Here is a 15,314-nt window from a genome sequence, read left to right on the forward strand (position 1 = left end):
GAGTCTGGGGAAAGTGGAAGTAGGAGTTTAGTTCAAAGAGAAATTTACATAATAGGTATGTCTTCGAATGCAACTATTATGACTTGTACTAAAAGCAACATATAGCACCATTCAATAAAGTTAACAACATCACGGCTACGAAACAACCCAACAATTTGGGAAAATTACATATTTAAATGTTTAAGTATAAAAAAAACCTGGATGTAGCACAACGTTCACTGAAGGCAACAAATCTGAAAAATAGAGCAGAATAGATCAAAATGTTGAAGGATGTTCATTATCAGTCATCAGATTTGGCTCATCTCTTCAGATCCTGATAACTTTTGCTGAATAGTCAGTGAAGGTTGGTTTGTAATTTCACTATAATACACATGCTTAAATATGTGAAGCACGCAGGAAACCACTGGAAATCTGACCATAGCCACAAGTGATCACAAGGCATCGCCTTCGCCTTTGGAGAAGTTACAGTTACTTAATATCAACAATGACATCAGAGAAAGGCAGAAAACAATCAGAATTTCACCCTATTCTTGTCAATTCATTCAATGCTGGCTCATTCTGGTACATTTTGGGTTTCAAAAAGCAATCAGCGATCCATCTATAGAAACTTTCCAGCTTGAAGACCAACCCAGCTGTTCATGGGAGCTTATTTCAGTGTGCAACACCGGGCTGGTTAATGCCCTTCATGCTGTTTGCCTGCAGGATTTCTTTGGATTAATCTGTTAGTTATTATCAGCAACCGCGACGTGATGTTTATGATGCGCACAAGGACATGCATACATCACGCCACGCTGGCTTGCATCCCAGCTGGTCTCTATTAAGGAGCATATTGTCAAATAAAGCTGGCTACTGAGTTACGAGTGTCTGGTAGGAGGACAATCGTGCATCTGTTACCGAGTCGATGTCCTTAAGAAGGACCAGGAGAGGGCGATTTGACTCAGCTCTCACGATCTACGCCAGCACATCATTATGAATCAGAGCTCTGAACTGTGAGTGTTTTTCTGTGTATAATACATTACCTATTGAAGAGTCATCTTTACACATGTTGGACCGACTGTTTCGAAGCTGCGCACTCAAAGTAATGTTATTGGTTTGCTTTAAAGAAAAACCTAAGGCAAGAAAGAAGTGGGCTGACACCCCTCATTGTCAAATTATTTATTCTCCTTGACACTGTGCTCATCTCGGTCGGGTTCTCAGGAGGAATGATGCTATTTTCCGTCTGTTTTGCCCGAGCTGAGACAGAGCTGAGTGACATATCTGTCAAACTCTCACCATCTTCAGCTGACAGTTGCCAGAAGCTGTTAACTTATTGTTGTTGTGTTTGTTTTTTTCTTTTCTCTTTTTTTTTCCCACAATGATCGAATCAGACAGCAGCACTGATCTCAAACCGCCATACACTTAAATTCAGACATTCACGTGACGATGACACCAATCGTCATAAGGTGCTGCAAGAAGATTAGGCATCAGAAGTTATCGCTACAATCATCAGCTGTGGAGTTAATGATGAACCAACTTGCTTCATACATTAAACATGTAATGAGAGCGGACAGGTCACTCTCAGTGACTGTAAATAAGCCACTGGGAGAAATAAAAAGAGTTATTTCAGGCTGATTTCTCCTCGACTTCAGACTTCATGAAAGAGTCTGTGGCAGAGAGGTTGGAGCTGTTTGCTCTCAAAGCTGCAGATCTGTCAACAGCAAATTATCGGTCTGTTAAAAGCAGAAAATGAAACATGGTGGTAGTCTAACTGATTTGTTGAGTTTTTGTGGTAAAAAACGGCTTTGGTGAATAAGTTACATAAAACTGGGAGGTGTTTTTAGGTGATTTATTAATGTTGTTAAGTGAACAGTGAGATCTGTCCCGATTCCTGGGATTTTACGTTGTATGTGTTTCATCCTCTGCCCAGATTTTGTTTGTTTCTACAGGCAGGTATTGATTTCATTATTGCCTCTGTGCTGTTTCTGTCCAGTCTCAAGGGATTTTTTATTTTTTTTATTTTTTTTGCTTGTTGGAGAACTAGCTGCTTCTTTTGTGCATTTTACTGGTTTTGTTTCCTGTTACTCCTTGGTTAAGTTGTTCATATTTTACTTTGTGGCTCTTTTATCTGTGTTAAAATCTAGGCTTGATGTATTTCTAGCTCTAGCTCAGATTATAACAAGTAATAATACTGTATTACAGAGGTTTAGGCTTCCTAGGATTGAAAGCAATAGATGGAAGAACTCATTTGTACCCACAGCAATCTTGTGAGTTTAAAATTTCATCTTATATATTTATGAATTGCTGCTTGTGTGTTTTTAACATTGTCTATGTATTTGATGTTGTTTTTGTAAGTTTGAAATGCCTGGCTGCATAACAAATTCCTCCTCTTACTGGACAATAAAGATACTGAACTGAACTGAGTTACTATAATAATGCACATGATACATAATTTTACATTATAATATCAGCAGGCGACTATGAATCCATTCAAGCACTGTGCAGAAGCACAGAACAAATTAACGTGTCATTCACACATTGATTTGTTCTGTGCTTCTGCTCAGCCATAACTTTCCCCAGATGAATAGAAACAAAACTGAAGAAAATTTTGGACGAGAGCGATCAAGACTCAACGCTCAGCTTCGGTAATCACAGATAGAAACAAGCAAACAAGCGATCAGGCCCGAAAACTGGGTGTCATGATGGACTCAGACCTGAACCTACTGACTCGTATAAAGACAGTCATAAAGTCAGACTTCTATCTCCTGAAGAACATTTCCAGGATTAAAGGACTAATGTCAGAAGAGAAACTCATTCATGTGTTTATCTTTAGTCGCATTGATTACTGTCTTCACGTGTTTGCCTAAAAATATCAAACAGCTGCAGCTGACCCAGAACGTTGCTGCTAGGGTTCTCACTAAAACCAGGAAGATGGAGCACATAACCCCAGTTTTAAAGTCTTTAGACTCGCTCCCTGTAGCTCAGAAAATAGACTTCAGTATACTTCTGTTAGTTTATAAATCACTAAATGTGCTGTGTTTTTATCTTGTAAAACACTTTGCCTTGCTGTGCTGTGTGCTATACAAATAAGCTTGATGATGATGATTAATTCTGCCAACCTAGTTTTAGTTCGTACCAGTTTATATTGACAATAAGAACAATGAGATAAATCTGTTTCTGTCTTCAATAATCACATTAGAAAACTATTTCCTGTAATATTTGACTCTTGAAGTTTATTTGTATAAATAACAGTGTCATTGGGTGCAATGCCCAGGGTTTCTGTGCCTCTCGCCCTATGACACCACCCTCCCTGTACAGGGTTACAGGGAGGGTTATAGGTTATAGGATAAGCTTAAGATCATGGATGAATGGTCTCATTAGGGATTAAATAAGAGACAAGCACGACATCCATCACGGCAAGTATTGCAGCACTGCGATATCACTCATTTTTACACTGAACTACATACAAACCTATGGTTCTATCAGAAAAGCTGCACTGTCACAATCTGAAAAGGTCTTAAAAAACAGTAAAAACAACTCAAATCCATTCAAAGATTTGTTGGTCTGAATATAAAGCTTGAAAAAATATAATATAGGCTAAAGAGGAACAGACAGATTTCTATGAGTGTTTTCAATTTCAAAGGAATACACTAAAAGTAGAAATCAAAACGAGCAGCTGCTGCCTTTCAAGCCGGCGTTTGCTGTTTCTAACCCCACATCATCTGCCGTTCTTCCTCCCCTGATCAAAGGCCCAGGTGATGTGTGAAATGGAAATGACCAGCGAGTTTGGCCAAAAACTCACCTGTTCAAAGACAACAAAGTCCCTTTAACACAGGGAGACATTAACATGACCGGCAGTGATAACAGCTCAAAGCAGGTTCACTCTGCTGGCCGATAGCTGCTAAATTAAAGCCATCGGCAGGGGTTATAAACAGAGCTGTAATATTGCCGCATTTATCAAACCATCTGCTCCAGGTGGAGGAGTGCGTTTTCCTTTGTGATTTGTGCTGCTGTTTATCAGCTTTGTATGCATTGATTTTAGGAGGAAAATCTTCGCCTTTCACACATTTTCTCAGTTTTTCTCACTTTATGGCTAAAGCCAGCGATGTGTACAAGAAATCTTCAGGAATTGACCTTAATATGTATCGTAACCTAGCTGCCTCCAAGACACCCAATAAACACCTTTAAATTTTATCATTTTGAAAACAAAAACTTGTGTTTTGTTCACATTTCATGTGGTAAAGAAGCACAAATTAGAACACAATTATTAAGAAGAAAGAAAACGGTTTTCTACATTTTTAGAAAGGGGGAATCTGAGCGTAACATGTTCAAGTATTCAGTCTCCTTGATATGTTTCCGTATAGATTTAACTAAAACCACATGCCCCTGGGCTTCTGACTCACAGGCTTTGTATATCAAACAGAGCAAAGACTTGGATGAGCTCTGAGCTCTGCTTAATTGGATGTAGCTCAGGCTGCATCTGCTGCCGAGGAGAAGATGGTCGTGGGAGAAACAAAAAACAAAAAGCTGACCACCAAACACACAAGCACACGTTTTCTGACAACCACAATGGGCTTCAGGACACGACTTTGTTTATTCTCTGAGTGCTGTCAGCAGAGGGACTTTCTTTAATGGGATGTGTGTACTGGAGCCTCATTACACACTTTCTCTCTTTGGGAGAGAAAGTCTTCATGTCACTGCGGTCTAATTAACACTTCTTTTTCAAAACAGTTACAGTGTGAGTAAAATAATCTCTGGTGAAAAGTTTCTCACTGCATTATAACTCTCACACTTGTGAAAACTGAACAAAAAAACAACAATTCTGAAATGTGAACTTCATAATTTGTTCCAAATCAAAAACACTCCGCAACTGAATCTGATTCTTTGATACTGTTGAGGCAGCTATTATTACAGTACACTTTAGCAAAATTTAAAAGACCTAACTTTTAGTTTTAACCAATGACAGATCCCATGTGTCATGCACCAAAGAACAAAATCCAACCACTTTGTAATCTTTTGAAAACTGGAATAGAAGCACCTAGAAATGTCATAGAATAGATGGAAGGTTATAAGAAAAGTAATAATTTACTCCAATGGAGAGGAAGGTAACTATCTCAAGATCATCATCATCTTTATGAGACTCTCGATGCTCAACAGTGCTTTCAGTCAGAGGCTTCTTCAGACTCTGTCACAACCCTTCGGTGTTTGGTTTCCTGTCTATTTATGTTAGACAGGTCTTACTATATTCTGTTACTTTCTCCGTGTTCATAATGGTGCTGCCATATCAGTTCATTCCTTTGCGTTTAGCTTCTTATTTTATTCTTGTGTTCCTTGCACATTTGAATCTATTTTTTTAGATTATTGTCAGGCCTATTCTCTATTGGTTTGTGGATCTGTAGATCTGTATCAAGTGTTAGTCTCCTCCTTCAGTGTTCCTGCCTTCTTCCTGCCGTGACTGTGCCACATTTCCTTTCGTTAGGTCAGCTGGATCCTTTGTCACTTTTCTCCCTTGCCTCAGTATTTAAGCTCTGTTTTTCATTATTCATTGCTGGATTCTTCCGTTCCACTGCCTGTTTCCACATCCATGTTCATGCTGTCTTAACCATGGTTCAAGCTCTGCACGTTTTCTTTGTTACTAAGCCTTCACAATGTCTTTTGCAAGTGACTTCCTGCATCTTTGTCCTGCTTGCAACTGCACACAGAAGATCCACTAACATACTGGCCGCTATTGACCTATCATTCCTGCCACTCTCTACAACAACTCTTTGAAGAAACATGGATAATATAGATTTAATTTGTCTTTTGGGTTAATAAAATATTTCTGAACTGATCTGGATTGAATTTGAAGTTATAACTTAACCTTGCAATATCAGCAGATTTGAATATTTAGATATATTTTACTACAAATCCAGTTTTACAGATAATTACAACCAAAACCAAAAACCAAAAAGATGACTTTGATAAAGAAGCAAACTTTTTTTTTTTTTATTGGGCAGCTCTTTGTAATTCAGGACACTTTTAAAGGTTACATCCTCCAGCACCATTGACTCAAAGAAGGAGGGTGGCAGCCTCCAAAACACATCGAGGCATCGTGGAAGTGTTGCTCTTTACCTTCACACTCACACACATCTGGCATAGATAGGAGTGTGACACTGCTGAGCTGCTTTATCTGTAGCTGTGTGGATATTTTGAGCCCTCAATGAAACCCTCTAGTGGCAAAAACAACAGAACAGAAAACGTCTATGCATAGTCCAAACAACGCGGAGGGGGGGAAAAAAAGCTTTTTGTTATGCAGCGTATAATATAGGCAGTGGATTTGTCACATCATCCCACTCATGGTTTGTAAGACTTCTGTGAAAGAGAGAAGAAACAGACTTAAGCATTAGCTGCATAGCAACATAAAAGTGCTGAAAAATGCACATCAGATGTTGCATTAAAAGATTAATGATTGAAGCACCGGAGTCTCACGGTGGGATCACGACTGCTTAAATCTGTTCTACCCAAGCAATATTGTATTCAGTGGTATGTCATTGAGTGTTAATTAACTCCAGGAACATGGTGATTAAGACAGAGACATTACGCAGCACAAAACTAAAGCAAAACTTTTGCTTTTGGCTTTTATTTAGAGCAGCTCAGCATTATAAAATGTGCTAAAGACCTTTAGCTTTAATGAATTCAAAGTAGAGACTCCACAGTAATTGGTGAGTGTGTAAGAAACTGGTAGGCAGATTTTGTTACCTTGGGAAAAAGCCAAGCAAGCATTTTATGTTTGAGTCTTTTTCTTCTCTTTTATTAATTCTAAGTTTATCCAACCATATGCACACTGTAGCTTTCACTGAGAGAGAGAACAAATCTGTTTTTACACAAAACTGCAAAAGGTAAAAACAAAAGAAACATCCAAAAATCAAAGCAAGAAGCATTATGGCTTATTAAAGATTCATCAACACTTCAAAATCAGTTAAGCTCTGGCTAAATTTAGTTGGTCGCCTGTAGATCAAATCATAATTTAATATGGATGACGTTATTTTGACTATCTTTATTCGTACATCTCATGTTTTGTCTGTTTTTTCAAAGGTTAATCAAACTCCTGCTTTAAGCGTGTTCAGCTGAATATAGCTGTTAAAAAATATTTGGGCAAACTGCAAAATTTCAACAACAAAAAAGATTTTTATAAAAACATATGGAGGAGGCTTGTGAAGAGGAGCAGGGTTGAGAGAAATGGCCTGACTTCATAATAAAAGACCTTTAATGATCATTTTGAGCCAAGTTGTTATAAGACCCTTACGGTCCGGTTTATGCCTCCCATAAAGACCATTTTCAGCTTCCAACGATGTTTCCTGCTGCTTCGCTCACTTCTGCTGAAAGCAAGGCAGACAGATCTATAATCAGCCCAATTCGGCCTATTAAGTTCACCATGCGTGCACCTGGAGCACAGCCCATACCATCACCATCATCCCAAACAACAGCAAAGGGAAGAGGAAAGACAAATTTACATTCTTTGGAAGTCAGAAAGACAGAAAATGTTGGCCTGGTATAGTATGAGTTTAGACTTCATGCGCTGCCACTGTACTGGTGAATCAGTAGCTATTTAAGCTTATACAAACTGAATTCGCTTCTTGAATCATCTAGTGAAAAGCAATCAAACCAGTTAAAGTTCTGAAGATGATCATCATCTGGTTCAGCTTCTTATAGCATCTGTCATTGCTTTAGGGTTATTAGAGTTGAAAAACAGCAGGATCTTTGTGAAAGCCCATTAATTTCCTTGCTGTGTTTTCATAGTCAGTGTAATTTCTTTTTAGCCAAAAACATAAAATAACTGGTCAGTAAAATTAAGTAGTTCTTATGAGGCTGATTCAGTGAAACAAGGTAATGGAAAAGAAAATTAGCCTTAAAAGTCTGTTAAGATCATCATAAACCTTCCAACTCATCAGAGCGCTGATGTGTTCAGGAAGGATTATCCTCCTGCAGCCAAAGTACCATTTTCAGTGCATTCAGTCAGAACAGAAAATATGTTTCCCTAAATGTAGATTCAGTTCTTCTGCCAAGATCTGCTGCTTATATAAACCTGAGTGGCTAAACCCAGCAAGACCTTTTTGTTGTAGAACAAATTGCTGTTTCGTACAGCAACAACTTCACTGTGCAGCAGAATGAAACAACCAAATCCGTCAGGGGAGCACAACAGGCCCTTCAATAATGAATAACCGAGAGGCTGAGGAGCTAATAATGCAAAGAAAGGCCAGTGGCAGTGAATTCCAACTGGACAACTCAGGGGATGCCGTCCAGAAAACGGTGCCGGCGGTTATTAAAAAGCAGCAAATTTAACAAGGAGAGTGGGTTTGTTCTCCCTCCTGGTGCTCAGCGGCGAGGTCTGCATGTGGCTGCTTTGATGATTTCTGCAGCATGAAGCCCAGCCAAGGAGGGAAGTCACAAAGCCGGGACAGCAGCCAGAAAAGTTTAATAATGCTGCAAACTTTCCTGAAATCTGCAGACTTTTTCATCTTCATTTTCAATATTTGTTCAGGATCAAATGCTCCTGTTTGACACAAATCAGCACATAAACCCCAACAATTTCTCCTTCGCTCATGGAGCAAATGTGTTTCTGGTGAGAGCAAAATGATTCAAACTCAGGTCGGCTACTAAAACCCAACTGACTGCCGCTCCAGTTTCCATGGTGAAGAGATGGACCGAAAAGTGGAGCGAGACAAAAATCGATGAATCCCCTAAGTCCCAACTCAGTGCTTGTGCCAGACCTGAGCTTCAGTGGCGCATGAGGGAGCATTAAGCTAGAGTGGTGTTGTTATTTATGCAGCAGAATAGAAATGTTCGTGTCCAGCTCGAGCATCGATGGCTGCTCTCTGTTGAGGCTCTCTTTAAAGTATTCCCATGGTGCACACGACGTCCAATATGACCTCAGGACGTCACTGTCACCATCCTCAGTAGTTTTATTAAAGCAGGCTGCAGAGGTAACAGCTCTATTCTGAGAAGCGGTAAGACACAAAGACCCTCCAGCAACCTGCTTTAGTTCTACAAGCGAACCACACACAAAACACACACATGCATTGCTGCTAACATGTCGCCATTCACTCATCACTGGTAAAAATATTCATATTGTTTTTATGTTCTAAAGAAGCGTTTGGAACATTTTATCAGTGAGTGGAATGATTATGAAACAAACTAATTTAATGACTTTTATAAACATTATTTGAATGCACAATTTTTTGATTATTGTGGATTTTCTTCGTTCCACACTGGATCAAAATTACACATTCAGGCTCAAATATGTGTATATGCCTCCATTAATATTTACTAAATTTCCCAGGACACGCTAAGCTTGAAGAGGACCAGACAGCAACCAGAAGGGTAACGATGATAATAACTTAGTGAAAAAAAAAATACTTTCACAACTGGAGGCACAGAGGGAGAACCAAAGAGAGTGAAATGAAGACAGAAGGAAAATAACTGGTATGGCAGGAGGACTTGAGAACAAGAGGATCTGACAAGGGATGACTGAGACAGAGAGGCTTATAAATCCTGACAAGGAAGACAAGTGCTTTAAAAAAAAGTAAAATTTACTGACACAAGCTTCTGGCCATTAAGGTCTCAGCATAGTTCTGTGTCTTTTTATTTACCATCTTTTTAAGCATAATCAACAGACTTTCAATGAGGTCAAGATCAGTCAAGAAGCCTAATATTGATGTTTCAGCCTATTCCAAACTTTTATTTTATTTTATGTGTGGTTCTGTTAGAAAACCCAAATCCAGCTCACCCACAGAGGGAAGAAAATTGGTAAGCATTTTAATGACCAGCTCAAAAAAAGCTAAAGTATTGACCTGCCACGCTGCGGAAACCACAAAAATACAAAAGCTGCTGTCGACACTGAACTTAGTGTAAGATTAACAGAGGCAGAGGGGTGCTGACCAAAAATAATCCGTTGCTTTACAACTGATGCAGCCAAGCTCGAGTAAAATTTACATCTGCACATATGGACAGATCACATGTCTTATTTTATGGAGATTGTACTTCAGGGATACAATTATAGCAAATTTGCTACGACAGTGGTCTGTAACTTGCAGCTCGGGAGTTTCTACAATGACTCGTAATAAGTTTGGCTAAAAATTTAAAAGAACCAGACAATGATTTTAAATATAGATATAACAACTAACGCGGGTTTTTAACTTTTTTCACAAAGAAAAAAAATGCTTTTAGATTTGTTTTTCTTTTACTTTCTTTTCTTTTGCATTTTTCATACCACAGAAAAAATAAAATCCTTTTTTTAACTTTCATTTTAAATCCTGAAAGCAGAAATAAAAGTTCTTTAAGTACATATTTGTCTAAATTTATAAGATGTATTTTTTCAAAAACGTCATGTGACATTTGTGACTCTAAATTTCTTTTATTTGACTGTCCTGAGAGCAAAATGGCAGGTGCCAAGCCTTTCAAAACTAAGAACATCTTATGAACCGTTAAGCATGGTGATGGTAGCATCATGCTGAGGGGTTTTGTTAGTTTGTTTGTTTGTTTGTTTTTGCCAGAGGTAGAAAGAAAAACTAAGCTCTTAAATTTTAGCAGAGACCAACAGATTGATGACCGAAACTTTGACACAGTGTCCCAACAGGACAGTGAGGTATTTTAGTTAGTGGAAGTAAATCATATTTGAGTCAATCTGTAAAATTTTGATCAGAAAAAAAAACCCACAAAGAAATCAAACTTCACACAGCCTGTGTATGCAAACGTAAAGAAGAGAGCTCAAGCAGAGGAGGGGAAGCGTTTCATCTGCCACCTGTTGGATGATTGTGCTAAAATCCAGTCACCTTGCCTTCTCCCTCCCCTCTGCTGCAGCAGCCTCATTTATTCCCTTCCTTGCTGCTGGCGGATGCTCTCGCTCACCCCAGCTCAGCATGACTCAGATGCCCGGTGCTGTAGTGACGTTCAGCCAAACTGACTCTCTAAGAGCCTCAAGTAAAGCTCACGCAGTCGCGGAGCGATGGAGAGGGTTTATGAGAACGTCGATGAGGTGCTAAATCAGAATGAAAGAGGTCTGCATCAGAGCTTGTAGCGCCTTTGAACACATAGGAAAGCTAAGAAAAATAAGAGTCTCTACAAATGACATGTGATTCAAGCTGTCACTGGTCAACAGAGTAACAGAGCCTCATTTGAAGGTGTTTTGATGAAAAATTGAAGACCATTATCAAAATAAATGCACTATTTATTTTTGATTAACACCAATAAGATCTAGTCAGTCTGGCATTCCTGATCTTTTTCTAGCAGGGCAGTATTTAATCTAAATCATGACTGTCCAGCTGGAAATCAATAGATGCACTTCAGAGTCGGCCCTTTGGCCTCGATATCTGCTCCTCGAAGAGTTAATAAATTCTTGCATGCATGATTTATCTGATGTAACTTTGTGCAACTATAAACATAAAGCCTCTAAAAGAAGGCATTGACTCCTCAATAGGTTCTAGTTTGCCAAACATTCTGTAATATTTTCTCTCTGAAACACACACACACATACACAGTTTCCCTTTTGCATCTTTCTGCTGCTGCTCTTCCTCCCTGTTTCCACAGCAACGCGGCACTCGACTCCATGTCTCAATGACCACACATGCTCCCATGAAAAAAAAAAGAAAGGAAAAAAACACTTGCAAACAGCAGGACGTGTGTAACAATCTATACTTCATGGCACATATGCAGCTCAAAGCAGAGATGAAGAGCTTAGCGGCTTCATACCTCACAGTTGCGTCCAGTGAAGCCCTGGCTGCAGGTGCATGTGTACTCCCAGCTGCTCTCCAGCCTGAGCGGAGGTGGGAGGGCAAGACAGAGCCCCCCGTTGAGGCAGGGCAGGCCTTCGCAGGGGTCCGGGCGAGGTGTGGGTTGGGTCGGGCTGGGCTCGGCCGGCGAGGGGGTGTCCGGAGCCAGCTGGAAAAGAGAGGGGACACTCTGGACACCTCTGCCCGGCAGCAGCAGGAGAAGCAGGGGGAAGGTGAGCTTCCAAGCAGCCTGGACGTGACGGCAGGAGGCAACCGCCGGCACGATGGAAACACTCTTCCGCATCCTGATCCTCTTACTGTTTTCTTTGTGTGTGTGTGTGTTTGTGTTCTTGAGAGGTTCTGTTAGTGCTCAGCTGCAACTGTGAGAGAGAGAGGGAGAGAGAGGAGAGTGAGGAAGAGGAGGAGGAGAAGGAGGAGGTGGCTGCTGTTGATCCTCAGCTGTGTGCAGGAAGAATGACCTGCTGCTGGTGCCAGGGCTGAGGAAGGAGAAAGTAGGGATGCGGGAGGAGAAGGAAAAATAGGCTATTGGCTCTTGTCTCTGTGTGAGTCACAGTGACGATGATCACTGACGACACTCAAGCACCCTCCTACCCCCTCCCTACAATCACCTTCATGCACACTCCTCCCTCTCTTGTCTTTCACACACTCTTTGCGCCGAGTACAGCCTCCTCATTTGGAGTCTGATCATTCATGACTTCTAAAAGGCTGGGTTTTTAAAAAGAAAAAAAAAAAGTCGGAGAAAGCCAGGAAAACAGAGACGGCAGAGATAAACTTCAGCTGGTTTCCAGCTTATTGGCTTTAATTAGAAGGTACTCAGTACTGAAAGACAAAAAAAACAAAACATTTACAATCAACCTTTTCTTATTTCAATTTCACTAGCTGCACCTATGCCTGGTGACTGCCAGAGATGTTGAACCACAGAACCTGACAAGAGGAAGAAGGCCAAAACCTCTAATAGAGAAAAACATCGAGCTCTGATCGCGTTCAAGACCAGAGTAGAAACAATTCATTGGCATCTATCTACAGTATCTGTAAAGGATTTTTTAAAAAAGCCCATAAACAGCTAAAATTATTCCAGCAAAACACCAGTGACTCAACTCAGAGGTCACAAAAGAACCCAACATGACATCGAAAGATCTCAATTAAGGTCAGAGGTTATGTTTCAAAAATAACAAAGACACTCAACAGAAACGACATCCAAGGGAAAGTTCGAAGGTGAAAACTCTGCTGACCAAAAAGAGCACAAAGTGCTGTCCAAATAAGACATCTTGATGCTCCACAAGAAGATTCAGAAGACGTAAAAGTGAAACTTCCTGAAAGTGCCAGGAATAACAATAATGTTAAGAATAAATTCCAAAATATTCTCCACAAAGACAATGCCAAAACAATTTCAGAACATTTTTTACTGACCTAAAATTAAAAGTCAGTAAATGTACCTGTGAATCATCGTAGGTCTGAAACAAAAATAGTATTTTGCCAGGTTTAATAAATCTGTGAGACTCAGACTGCTTCTGAATGAGTAATCTAGAAATTTGTGGCCGTGTTTACTATTAAATTTAAAATAAATATTTTTATTTTAAGCATTTAAATATGCTGGAAGCTTATGTAATAAAAGATAAATACTGTATGTTGTACTGAACTTACTTTAATTTTGTTTTCTTTAACATCTTCATATGAACCAATCACCAGAGTTGTCACCCAAATGGAGACTATTTTTGAATTGTTATTAGGAGGTGCAACATAACAACATAATAGGGGGAAGAAATTGACCTTGGGTTTCACTTTGGACAACTCTGCTCTAAAAGAACTGGATAAAATGTTCAGTATTTCTCAGTGTCTGCCCAGTCACAGGGGATTGGATATTTTCCTTTTGTGAATTTGCCCAGTAGGTGGCGGTATGTAGTCAATCAAAGCCAATGAAATCTGTATGGCGACAGGAATAAAATCAACATCCAAAGCTATACAAGACAACAGTTATATATATATATATATATATATATATATATATATATTCCCTGCAGTGACCATTAAACACAACAGCTTCACAGCAGGAGTAACTTGGCAACGGATGTAGAAATCAGTTTTTTTCCATTGTCCTCATTCAGACATTCAGGCTCCGTCAGGGTGGATGGAGAGAGTCAGTGTGAAGCTATTATTAGCTCCCTCCTGAGATGCTTCACCCTGTTCAGGACCAAACTCCAACTGGGACAGTTTCACTCTTACTGGTGCAGCTCTGTTTACATTCTGACATCAGAAGACACAAATCTTAACCTTCCAGTTGACTCGTATCAAACCGTAGGAACGTCTGAATGAATAAAAGGAGAGGATCCAGGGATTCAGGTGTGAGTGAGTATGGAGTTTTGTATTAAAGTTGATTCATATATATATTTTAAATAAAACATTATGGCGCAATATGGAGGTGCTCAAAAAGAACCTGTAGGTCAAAAACAAACCATGTTGAGCATTTTTTATTTTCTTTTTGAATGCTGCAAGTCAATGTCTTGATGCAATCTGCTAGATTAAAAACGTTTAGAGCCAGTTTGAATAATGAGCAGAGATCCTTCAGGATGTGGTGGAACAAGAGTTTGCACCATGAATGATCAGAGCCTGTATGATGCCTGTATGAGGAATGTTTCCAACAAATTATTAAATCTATGTCACAAATACTTAAGGCAGTTCACAGAGTTAAAAAAAAAGAAAAGTAAAATCCAACAACATGGAGTGCCTTGTAAAGTTACAGTAATTGTAAAATTATATATGTGAGCTTTTTTCCTCAAGTGTCACACAGGTTTTGCAGCTCATACATTTAGTTGAAGCTGAAGGAAAAAATGTTTGGCTTGTCCAAGGTTGCCGACTCCCAGGTTAGGACAGTACAAAGCTTGTGGTCTAAGAAAACAGACAAAAGTAAGCCTACAAGTAAAATAATTAAGCTGATAAAAAAATACCCAGGGAATAAGGACTTATGGTTTAATATTGCTTATTTCAACACCCACACACATATTGTGTAAGATTTAATCACAGTCTAAGCCTTTTGTTTGAGCAAAGGGTTTTAGGACACAGCGGTAGGAAAAAGTCCAAACCTGTAACAAGAAGCTGTTATTAAACCCTGCCAACACATAAAACTAACAAACGGATAAATCTCAGAAAAATCACAAGATTAAGAAGATTGAAAGGTTTAATATTTGCCATTTTTAAAAGTGAAACTTGTGTCATAAAGATTGATATGAATATTTCAAGCCTTTAGTTCTTGTAATGCTCAGAAAACCTTTGCAGGTGTTTTGAGTTTATAGTCTCCACTTCATGACGGTTAAATTCTTAGCATTTTCTGAGACACATTTTGGTTTTTCATTATCTGTAAACCATCATCAAATTCATATGGTGCAATTACATGTACAACATGAGTTTCACTTTCTGAAATGCATGGCAAAAATTACTGAACCTTATGATTTTTCTTTTTTAAGATGCACCTGCCAGACAAACAAATGAGGTAAAGAAATGAATTTGAGTAATAACTATTTAGTAAAACAAGCAGGGTAGATAAATGAATAAATAAAAATCAAAACTATAAGC

At 39.2% G+C, this 15,314-nt stretch overlaps 1 protein-coding gene across 1 annotated transcript in view; it reads right to left on the reverse strand.

Moving 5' to 3' along the window:
• The window catches only part of dner (delta/notch like EGF repeat containing), a 47,355-nt gene extending 35,117 nt beyond the window's left edge, over positions 1-12,238 (reverse strand). Inside the window, exon 1 of the mRNA XM_005803358.2 lies at positions 11,704-12,238. Within this exon, the coding sequence (XP_005803415.1) occupies positions 11,704-12,027 (324 nt within the window). The 5' untranslated portion in view covers positions 12,028-12,238. The remainder of the gene's footprint in view (positions 1-11,703) is intronic.
• Positions 12,239-15,314: the final 3,076 nt, after the last annotated feature.

Source organism: Xiphophorus maculatus, chromosome 18 (genome assembly GCF_002775205.1).
Source record: "Xiphophorus maculatus strain JP 163 A chromosome 18, X_maculatus-5.0-male, whole genome shotgun sequence".
Lineage (NCBI taxonomy): Eukaryota > Metazoa > Chordata > Actinopteri > Cyprinodontiformes > Poeciliidae > Xiphophorus > Xiphophorus maculatus.